This window comes from Sander lucioperca, chromosome 14 (assembly GCF_008315115.2).
Source record: "Sander lucioperca isolate FBNREF2018 chromosome 14, SLUC_FBN_1.2, whole genome shotgun sequence".
NCBI classification, from domain to species: Eukaryota; Metazoa; Chordata; class Actinopteri; order Perciformes; family Percidae; genus Sander; species Sander lucioperca.
In genome coordinates this window covers 22,433,097-22,444,946 of record NC_050186.1, presented here as the reverse complement: position 1 = coordinate 22,444,946, position 11,850 = coordinate 22,433,097, and the positions used below count along the sequence as shown (strand labels likewise).

General features: G+C 38.3%; 1 protein-coding gene across 1 annotated transcript in view; it reads right to left on the bottom strand.

The window, feature by feature from the left end:
* rgs3a (regulator of G protein signaling 3a) overlaps positions 1-11,850 on the bottom strand; it is a 160,544-nt gene that overhangs the window by 136,668 nt on the left and 12,026 nt on the right. The window contains exons 3-7 of the mRNA XM_031277731.2: positions 8,334-8,384; positions 7,105-7,163; positions 6,910-7,004; positions 6,424-6,492; positions 2,967-3,021 (exon numbers count right to left, since the gene is read on the bottom strand). Coding sequence (XP_031133591.1) covers positions 2,967-3,021; positions 6,424-6,492; positions 6,910-7,004; positions 7,105-7,163; positions 8,334-8,384 — 329 coding nt within the window. The remainder of the gene's footprint in view (positions 1-2,966; positions 3,022-6,423; positions 6,493-6,909; positions 7,005-7,104; positions 7,164-8,333; positions 8,385-11,850) is intronic.

Below are 11,850 nucleotides of genomic sequence, written 5' to 3'. Positions count from 1 at the left end.
ATTGAAACTACAAAAAACACTTACTGTGGTGAGATTATTTTAGCCCTTTATGTGATAGGACAGCTGAAGACATGAAAGGGGAGAGAAAGGGTGAATGACATGCGGCAAAAGGGCCGCAGGTCGGAATTGAACCCACGGCCGCTGTGGCAAGGACTGCGCCTCTGTACATGGGGTGCATGCTCAACCAGGTGAGCTACACAGGCACCCCAATTGGGTGAGTTTAAGAGAGAACAATTTGCAGCCGTTCGTGTTTGTCATTTTATTTCTAAGCACCAAATTAAGAGTTGTATGTCAATGTCTCAGCCAGCCTGAGAATGAAAGAAATGCTTAAAACTTGGGTCAAATAGTTACTATAGCACAATTAAAGGCAAATACTTATGATTTTAACACAAGAAGCAGAGTTTTCTTTTTCTTAACAAGAGACTAAGAGAGAGTACAGTAGATTGCTTCTTTTTTTGTGGAGTGAACTCCAGAATATCATGTGTTTAAAACCACCAGTGGAGGAAGAAGTATTTAGTCCTTTACTTTAGTAAAAGTACTAATACCACACTGTAAAAATACTCTGTTACAAGTAAAAGTCCTGCATTGATTGCAAAATGTTACTTAAGTAAAAGTATGTAAGTATCATCAGGAAAATGTACTAAAAGTATTAAAAGTAGTCAATATGTTAAGTTAATTTGTTAAGTAACGAAAGCTGTCAGATGAATGTAGTGGAGTAAAAAATGTAAAGACTCAAGTAAAGTACGAGTACCTTAAATGTGTACTTAAGTACAGTACTTGAGTAAATGTACTTAGTAACATTCCACCACCGTAAACCAGGACATCAAACAAAAGAACTGGCGTGCTCAACTCAAAAAATCACATAATTAGCAAATTAAGTCATCGGTACTCGCAAATAAGTGCGTTACACTTTGAATTATACACAGCAGAAGGTATTTAAGGCACTGCTGCAAAAAAACAGAGGTGCATACACCCAAAAAATGCAAGGTGCTCAGCAATGCGAGGCGCTCAGCAACGCAAAAGCAGCGAGCAAAACACTTCACACTCATTGAAAACAATTACAAAAAGCCTCCCCAGGCCGCTAAAACACGCTCTGTCTGATCAGGGCCTAAGTGACCAATCGAATTGCACACTATCAATAAAAAAGATCATTCATTCATTCATTCATCATATCATCATCATATCATCATATACATCAATAATACCAATCTGTATTCATAAAAACAAGAGAGAAGCAATTCATGACTGACATGGCTTGCTAATTTTGTTAAACCACGACATTACTAGGACACTCAAATTTTCTACTTTACAAAAAAACCTAATTGTAGGGTTCATTGTGGCAGAAGAATGAAGTGCTGATGACTACAATAACTGACCCTACAAGTACAGAAACAGACAACTGGGGCGGTTTTCTCAACTGTGCTGTAACCACAATGAGCATAAAGGTTTCCTTTCTTTCTCCAATACGTGGCCTTAAAATACACACGTGCAAAATGATGTAATACATAACTGATCAAGTGCTGAGGCACTGCATACCAAACATTTGCAGTGGTTAGTGCCCTAACCACTAAAATGAGGACTTTCTTTTTTTAAATGTGAATATGTGGTACACTGCAGAAAGAAAATATGCACATAATATATGCAAAGGAAGAGGAAAAACTGTTGGATAAATTAGAGTTGAATAATAAAAGTGTGATGGGAAAGAGCTACAGTAAGAAAAGCAGTTATGGGGATGAACTGTACAGTGGAGGAGAAACTATTCTAAGCAATGCTTAGACGCTGAACTCTTGAACCTCACATTCATCTGCTATCACCTGGGACAGTTTGGGAAGAAAGGCAAGGGCTGTGTTCTTCTATATTATGATGTAGGTGTGTGGGATGAAGTGGTGTCACCCTTATCGCATTGTGTCTAGGAATGGCAATGCCTGTCGGTCGGTCGGTCGGTCGGTCTGTCGGTCCACTACTTTGTTCCAGACTGAATTATCTTGACAACTATTGGATGGATTTCCATGAGATTTTGCACAGACATTCATGTCCACCTCAGGAATAATTGAATCACTTTGTTGATCCCTTAACTTTGAATCTAGCGCCACCATTACATCAGAATTTCTACTTGTCTAATACTTTGGTACTTCGGTAAATGCCTGCAAAACTAATGGTTTTAGCATCTGTGAGAGTATTCAGCTAGCCAAGCACAGAGGCCAGAGCAACAGTTAGGAAACATACAGTATGTGTTATGAGAACAGGATGCACTGTGTTTTTGTCAGCTTAAACACAGGCTGACAAAAGGAATCAACTTTGGGCTTTGTTGTCTTGTAATAGAAAACGACAAAGCACGTTTTGTTGTCATTGCAGTACCAGTGATATCAAAAGTCTCCCAAGATAACATGTTCTAGTAAGATGCACTATGTGTTCATATTTTAGCCATTAAATACACTGCCTTTATGAAAACATTGGAGTTGATTTGGTTAAAGGTTCATAGTTGAATGTTCAATTACAAACTTTACAATTTGCAACATCATTTGATCAACACACTGCATTTTTGTATTTACATTGTTATTTGAAAGAAAAACTAACCTTAATTCAGTAAAAGAAAGACATGAGATTCAGTGTGACTTAAATAAAAAATGCATGTGTTTTTAAGTGTGTGACCCATAACATTTCAGTAGAGAGAGTGACTCAAACTGTGCTTTACTCCAGCGACTGGAGGCAACATTGCTGCTCTGTAACACTCATAACCCCAAAGTGTTCCTCTCAACACTATCGAGGTCACTGGAATTCATTCTCACTGAACTAAACTCTTAGATTCATGGTCTTATGGATGGAGATACACACACACACACACACACACACACACACAAACACACACACACACAAATACACACAAAAAGAGTGAAAGTCAAAAAGGGAGCGAAGTACACGGTTTACAGAATGCCTTTATACCTGTAATCTGGGTTTAAACTTACCTTGTCCATAAGGGAGCGCACACCAAAGCTCATGCAACCCAGCAGCTCACTCATCCTGTTGATACAGAGAGAGACACAGAGAGAATACATAAGTAGGATAAGAAAAATCAATTAATACCATAAAGTAAGTAAGTAACTGAGTTAAAGCCTGTGTGTCATCTAACTCAGGTCTGACATCTGAAATGTGTTTTTTATCCACCAAAAGCATTAAACCCCACAAACCTAACCACAAATACAAACCTATCAATGTGATGTTTTTATAGTGTTTTTCATCTTAGCGTCAGCTTTTGTCAAACATAATATTGTTCCACATTACAATACAGAATTATTCATTACAAAGAAGATGGGACAAGGTTGATCCCTTGGGTGAAATCTGTGTTGTTAGAGGCATAGTAAAAGATAATGAAGATAAACAAAACAATAATAAAAAAGTTTAAAGCAGTAAAAATGTGATACTTGGGAAATATTTTTCATGAATGTGTCAACATACTGACAATTGACACATGTATATCATGAGAGTTATGGGAGTCTGTGTGTGGTGGTGGCAGAGGGCGGGGGTGTTTAATTATCCATTGATGAGAAAAACAGTTCTCGACAACCTCCCAGCTGGACAGGACTAATGCAGCTGCTGATTCTGTTTTGAGGGCAAACTGGCCGTCAGCACAAATGAACACCTGAAATGTTTCTTGGCTCCAGTCAGTAGAATGAGCCAGTGACCGAAAGAGCTCAGCTGCATTGACAGAATGTCGTGAAAACGATGTTGAGTTAATAATAGACCGTTCTAACGACATTCAAAGAAATTCCAGCTAGCGCCTCTGTGAGGCTGTGCAGAGTGGTGCTATGAGCTAAATATTTACATCAGCATGCTAATGATTTCAATGGCATGGTTAACATGCTGATGTGAAGCAGGTGCAAGCATGTTGAGCATCGTATATTAGCATGATAGCATGATAACATTTGATAATTAGCACTAAACACAAAGTACAGCTGAGGCTGATGGAAATGTAAGTAGTTTTGTAGGTATTCAGTCATAAGTATTGGATAAATTCAAATTTTGATCTGATGATGGCGCTGGAAAATCACATTGAAAAATTACATTGTGATACCTAGCGTTCATCTAAATTTAGTGCTGCTCCTATCAACCTTACCCCTAAGCTCCTAACATAAGCAATATTTTGTGTCTGTTTTGATTAACACTGGATGCCCCACGTTTGGCTACAGCAGCACCTTGGCCAATGTTCTGTGGTGTTTAAGAGGATTTGCTGAAGAGGCACTGCCATCTACAACTTCTACACAGCAGCAAAGCAGAGGGGAGAGTTGAATAAGCACATTTTCCAAACATTTCCCACTTAATTTAAAATTACTCCTGAGTAGCAAGTGGGTAAAGATGAGCCCTGCAGAGACCACAGGGTTGTGGTGCTTCCATGTTGGCTGTAGGTTGTAGGTTCTTTTTCTCCTTTTTTAGAAGTTGAGTTGCTTCTACAGTTTATGCAGGGATGCATATTGCCTGATAAGAGAACATATTGTATTATGTGGCCACTTTGTTCAAATTTTGTCTACAGAGCTAAATCCTAGCAGCATCTGGTCTCCACCTAACCATTAAATTAGTGCTTGTAACAGACCTGGCAGTTCCATCTCATAGCTGACATTTGGGGTTATCTGAGTTCCCAGAAGTTCCAAGATGTACCCAATTTATTTTTCTGCTTTTCTTTCCTGTCACTCCCTTTGCTTTCAGAGATAGCAAATACACATGTCTCTATTCAACACAGGGTCCAAACCAGTCCTTTCATGTGCAACAATGTGAATACTGCTTTTAATTCTATGAGCATGCTGTCCTTGGATGTATGAGAGTGGACTTAATCAAGAGTTTGTGATCTCAAGGTCTTTTCCTCAAGCAACTCCACAACAAAGCTGTCAATGGACTTGGTCAGATCACTGCTGTTCATCTGAGGTAACAGACTGCTGGTGCTGAACACATGCTGCCCTGGTTTATCGTAGAAGATTACAATATTGTCCTTGCTTGACAGAGCATCTGGAGAATCTATGGTAGGGCTGCTTGATTATGGAAAAAAATCATAATCATGATTATGTTGGTCAATATTGAAATCACGATTATTTAACACGATTACTCAATGTCTTTTGGAAAGATGTTGCAATTATTGAACTTAAAAACTTGAACTTGAAAAAATTAAACAAATTAACAGTGAAAAAAAACTGTGAAATGTCCCTTCATTCTTTTCCCGTTTGAACTTTTTTTTTCATCAGAACACAAGACAAAATAAGACTTTACTTGCAAAACGTAATGTGCAAAGTAATGGTTTTTCTCGATTACTCCGTTTTTGTGATTATTAGGAGCTGAAATTGTAATCGCGATTAACATTTTGATTAATTGCACAGCCCTAATCCATGGTTATATGTGAAATGGCTCAGTGTGTATTTGAAGTAAGTGAACAAAGCCTGCAAAATACATCTATATACATACACCATAACCTTCGTTCTGAGCCAAGTACACAAAGCATATGGGAGCATGTAAGAGTCTACCTCTTTAATCTTGTAGTTAATTTATACCTATTGCCAAAAGAAGGACAGAGTGCCTACTGCTTTAAATAAATCAAGTTCTTGCGCAAGCTACAATTGGATTCTTATCAGTACAATAAGGGACCAAACTAATATTCAAACAAACATATACAGGCATGTACTGTATCTTGCAAACATATTGCTTTATCAAATGTGTATTACTATTGTAAGCATTTTTCCTACTGGCTTTTCCCAATTAATACCAAGGGACATTTGGTGTGAATGAGGCTTAATTGCTTACCAAAGATGAGTAAATCGCTCTTAATCTGTGTCCCAGAAACTGTCCAAAAAAGGTCTTTATAAGCATTCCATGATCTTAATTCAACCACTCATGTACAGTACATCTGTGTACATCCTTTCAAATATGTGTAGTATGTGATATTTTGTTCTTATTCAACTGAAAACCGCAAGAATAATTTAAAGCAAAGAGCCTTAAACTATATAAAACATGTCAAAAGTAGTGTGCTTCAGTATTTCTAGCACATAGCGATGTTTTGCATCTGTCCTTTCAATACAACACAGCACAAGAAAGTTGTGACTCATTCGACCATACGTCCTACATCCCCAGCAATGACCCTGTTTCAGCTTAAGTCTGGTGAGGCAGGGAGGCGAGAGTAACACATTCACTCTGCCAGATTCAAAAACAGCCATACAAAGAAACACACATAAACAGAGCCGAACACAGAAGCATGCAGCGGCATCAATAATAACATTTTGAAAAAAGTTTTACTTCGCCAGTAGAAGGCTTTGACATGTTATAGCTTCTTGAAAGCAAACATTTGAAATATAAGTTTAAATCGAAAAGAAACTCCCTAAACAATTTTCTTCGCTATCAATTATCATCATCACCAACAACATCATCAACATTCCCAGCAGGTACCTTGTTGTGGAGTCAGAGTTCCACATTGTGAAGAGCAGTCTCTTATGAAGGTCCCCCTCACTGATAACACTGAAAACAAAGGAAAGAAAACAAGTTTCACTCACTTTTACTCTAAATTTTAAGTAGTATATTAGAGTATATTTGTGACTAACAAAAATGTGAATATTTGCACAAACATTTGTTTGGCATCAACAAGACTTGAAAAGCACACAACTGAGAAGCCAAAAGCTGTATATGTATAATGCAGAGCTAGACATGCATTTATTTACATATTCGTCACATTCATCTTTCTTGCACAAATTGCAGGTGGAATTCTGGAGGATACATGTACATACAATCTGAATTAAGCAAAACTGCCTCACACCAAGGACTCCACTGGGTCTTAAATAAAACTATACCAAAATATATTAATTTTTAACAAATCTTGAAATGGTGTGCACCACTTCTGGGAAATATAATGAATGTAGAAATTGATTGAATGCTTACAAGTAGAAGGTTTGTAAGAAGATGGGGTTCCTACAGTGAGGAACCATCTGAGTCTTCTGTCTGTCGCTTGGATCACTGTCTGGAAACATGCCAATCTGAAGAGGACAGCAAAACAAAAGTAAACACAATCTAGTCTCCGCCTTTGTGTCACAGTTTCAAGGTTTTTTTTGTATAATTCTGTACAGGGGTACATACCTTAACATAAGAATCACATGGCCCATGGCACTCTTCCACCATGGCCCTAGCCTCCAAAACTGTAAACACATACAAATAGAACTAAATAAATGATGACTTTGTAATCACATTATGTAAATGCACATCTCATTTTCAGGTGCTGGGTCAAAATGTCATTAATAATGAAATAAAACTGGACCCACAAATGATCTGCTCCACCGTGAAGTTTAGTGTGGCTCAGATCGTGTATGGTGTACAATATTTCTGAATGAACACACTGTTGCTACAAAAACACAATCAGGTTTGCTCATGTGCAAAGTGTGTGCATGTGTTCAAATAAGCAAAAGTTCTTCAAGAGCTACATTTTCTAAACAAGATGTAGAAATGTATTTTTATTTTTTTATCTTTTAATGGGCAAAGCAGTCTGAACAGGTGAGTTTTCAGTCTGCAACAGAAGATGTGTAGGGTTTCTACTGTCCTGATGTCTGTGGGGAGTCAGGACAGCAAACACTCAGGATTTTTTTTGAGCGATAGCTAGGCCCCACTCGTAGTTAGGGAGTAGGAAGCCGTTTAGCAGTAGCAAAGCATTGTGGAGGCGCTGAGGTGTATGGTTTGACCATGTGTTGGATGTAGGATTCCCAGCACGGTAAGCAGTACCAGAGCCTTTCTTGGAGTTTTCAAACTCAACTGTAATTTTTAGGACATAGTATGTGATGTTGCTGTACTGAGTTCTATTATCTGGAGAGGTGTTTTTTTTATATTCTGCTCCCCTCATGTATGTAAATTGGAGTGAAAAAAAATTGACATTAAGATATTTCATCAAATATGTCATGCAAAAGTCGACAAGAAAAAATACTTTCAAAGTTTGGCATCTGATGAGAAAATGGCCATTTACTCAGAGAAATGACAGGGGCACAAAAGACTTGAGAGAAGAGATGGAGAATCAAAAGTAGGAGTGTGCATGGTTTTGGTTGCTGGGAGACCAAAACAAACCACTTTTGTTGGATTAATGTGCCCAGCTCCCTTCCCTCCTACCTATGCCTTTTCTCATTAATGGTCGGCTGTCGTGTTGTGATTACTTCATATGTTGCAAATCATATGCTCTATACAAATAAAGTTGCCTTGCCATATACTTAATAGATCACCAGCCTCAATCAGGCACACAATGTATAGTACTTTCATTAAAATTAAGAAGTTACAAAGAGTCCCTCCACAGAAGTGTCTCTCTGTATGAATAGCCTTGGACTTACCGCTAACAACAAGAACTTCTTGCTCCTGGATGATTGACAGCTTCAGCTGACCTATTGAAAACGAGAGAAGGAAGCTTATGACAGGGTGGCAGGTATCATTGTTGAATGTAATGGTTTACATTAAAGAATGGTTCAACATTTTTGAAAGGATTAGCTTAGCTTAGCACAAAGACTGATTTCATTGAGGGTTATGTGCTTGGCTATTTCTTGTCTGCAGTGACTTCGGAAGTCTCTGCTGGTTGCCTGGCAACGTCACAGTAACGACACAAGTCCAGTTTAGTCTTTGCACCTGTAAAACCAGCCAGGTTAGCGGATTGAGCCCTTTTCCAGTCGTTATACTAAACTAAGCTAACTATCTCCTGGCCGTAGCATATTATTTGACAGATATGGAGAGATCTGCCATGTCAAATTCCTGTGTGTCTGTTGATGCATTTGGCGAATAAAGTGATTCTGATCTTATCCAACTCTCAACAAGAAACCAAATAATCTACCAAAATGTTTATTCTTTTATCAGATTTGATAATTGGGCATAGTTCTGGCATTAATGTAAAATTAGCTTTCAGATTATCATCACAATGACTACATTTCATTTCACTTTCAAAAATCAAAACAATAAAATACCATGTGGATCCTTACACGATGTTGAACTTAGAGCTAACAGCTCTGAAAGTGCAACCCACATGCAAACCAGAAAGGTCATATAGCCTCTAGTGAGTAACTGTGTGTGTGTGTGTGTGTGTGTGTGTGTGTGTGTGTGTGTGTGTGTGTGTCCTCTCCCATTTGAGGACCAAAGAGCCCGACACCATAGTTGTTTTTGGTTTAACTTGCATGTTTTTGGGGTTAAGGTGTGTACTGTGTAGGTGTTTTGGGGTTAAGGTGTGTGAATGTGAATGTGAATGTGTGTGTGTGTGTGTGTGTGTGTGTGTGTGTGTGTGTGTGTGTGTGTGTGTGTGTGTGTGTGTCCACTGTCTATCATCTGTCACTTTTTCTCTCTCTCACTCACACTTTGTCTGCCCATTTCTCTCTTTCTCGCCTTTCTTGTAAGTCTCCTAGCACTGCTAACAGCTCTAGAAGACTTGTTAGCCATGTTGACATGGCCACTGCTAACATTGGCTTTGTGGTATTCTAAATTAATCCTGCTCATAAGAGCACAGTCTAAAGCTAAAATGTGGGAGCCTCGTTGTGTGATAACGCTGCTGGCACTTCAGAGCTTGGGTACAAGGGATGTTTGTCGTTCCCACACTGAACTTGGCATGGTTTTGTGCTGCTGGCTGAGGTAGAAGAACAAAGTGAAAACACTGTTTGAAATATCTTCCTGGTATGCTGAACCTGAAGGTAGTTATGAGGCAGTCTCAAAAACACAATCTGCTTTTCACTGCAGTTATAAGCCATAAGCCGATAACTATAAACGCATACTGACAGAACAGTTTCAGGACAGCTAAGACAATACAAGTAAATACTGACTAACATACAATTCGAACATACAGAACAGTGTGGTGTATTTTGTGCAGAAGATAGATCAGTAAAAGTTGATCTGACCATTGGTGAACCATGTAATTAAACACCTTGTGTCTTATAAATTAGTATTCCTGCTTTTTCTGGTTTTGCATTTTGGAAATAGCTGTTCATTTTCACATCAGCACCACTAACAATAAGTAAGGACAAATAAGGAAAAACAAAATCTGAACCGTTTTTTGTATTACATGGCTCAAAAGCCCAGGATGCAAAACAAGGTGCAGCGTGCTTGATGACAAGACCAAATTGTAGGGTCAAATTCCGCCTTCCTGTTGTGCACTGCTGGGAAATTCATCTTGTTTAAGTGGACACAACATGCTTACAATGTTGTTTAAATGGGTAAAAGGTATTCATGTTTGCAGTAAACAGGCAGTAGGAGCAGGAGTTGTATTGATCCTATAATGGGGTTTTCCTTCATTCTTAAAAGACTGTAGGTGATACAAATAGAACGCACAGTCAGTACATTGCTCCATTAGATAAATACATTAGCATCAGCTCACAAAAAGAAAGAAAAACAGAATTACCACAGGGTAAATAATATCATTTGGGGTGTTAACAATTGATGATAAACCTGCAAATATTTCCAAAGACAGAGGAGGAAGGAGTGAAGAATGAGGAGGCACAAACGGGAAGACAGCTCTCTGTTTAGAAAGCAGATGGCCTGTAAGAGTGGAACAGCGACATTTTGAAAACAGAGGTTAAAGCCAATGAATGTAGGAGTAAATTAATAGGGCATGGCAGACAAGACAGCACTGTAGGTCTATACATGCACAACTAAAAACACACCCACGACACACGAACACACATGCAAAGACACTGCAGCACACTTACAGTATGCATATATGGCTACTGTACACAGTGCTCTGAAATGCTCTACCTCTGACTAAATCACTAGGATTTATGCATGACTACTCAATCTACTCTAATCAGAGACATTTCCGTCAAGGACAAAAGTTCAGCTGCCACAAAGAAATTTAAATAAAATAATAAATGCTCCAAGAGTTCTACAAATCCTGATGGCTGAGTTTGCCATCTAAGGTAAATTTGTGATTTTGGGCTATATGAATGATATTGATTTGACTTGGATATGCTGCTGCCAATCTATTAACGATTAAGCATATGTACACTTCTCCATCCCTCGTCTATTGCTTTGTCTCTTCAGAAATGCACTGAAGAGATGTAATCCTGAGCCATGAAGCAGATGAGCTGATACGCATGGCATAATTTAGAGCAGGAGTGAATTTAAAATGCCTGGCTTGTCCAGGTGAAGGAATGTCAAGGGGAAACAAGCCTTTGGTGTTAGGGAGATGCCAAACTTACAACTTTTACAGAGAGAGAGAGAGAGAGAGAGAGAGAGAGAGAGAGAGAGAGAGAGAGAGAGAGAGAGAGAGAGAGAGAGAGAGAGTCTATAATTAAAAAAATGCAGCATAATAAAAGGTCTGGAATGAGACGTTTTATAGCAGTAGTAAAACATAATGAGTCCCCTCAACAATAAATGTATTGAGCACTTAGGAGAGACAGAACAGGTTCTACTGATAGACAGAAAACTAGAAAATAAAAAGGATAAACTCAACTATTGTGCTTAAGAAAATATGACTCTCACTACAAAGGACAATAAGACTTATTTTCTGGTGTTTGCATTTAACGTAGAGTCACAGCACTGTAAAGACCCAGCTATTCACAAAGCTGCAAATTAAAAGATTAAATCCTTTCCTTAAATCCTTGTGTAATTTAATTATTTGCTCTACTTCCTTTTATACTAATAAAGACAGTCAATGGCCCCCACTATTAATTTACAAACATAATTGGTCTCCATTTTGGGACAAAGCTGTGAATGGTTTCTGAGTTGGCAGAAAAACACCACTAATTCTTTATATATGGGTATCTTTTTAAAACAGCACAGACATCTTATGTTTACTTGATGTTGTTGTGAATCAATAAAGCTAATATCCATGTTCAACATGTCGTCAAACTTCAACATCAACTAGTGTCATACTTTTTT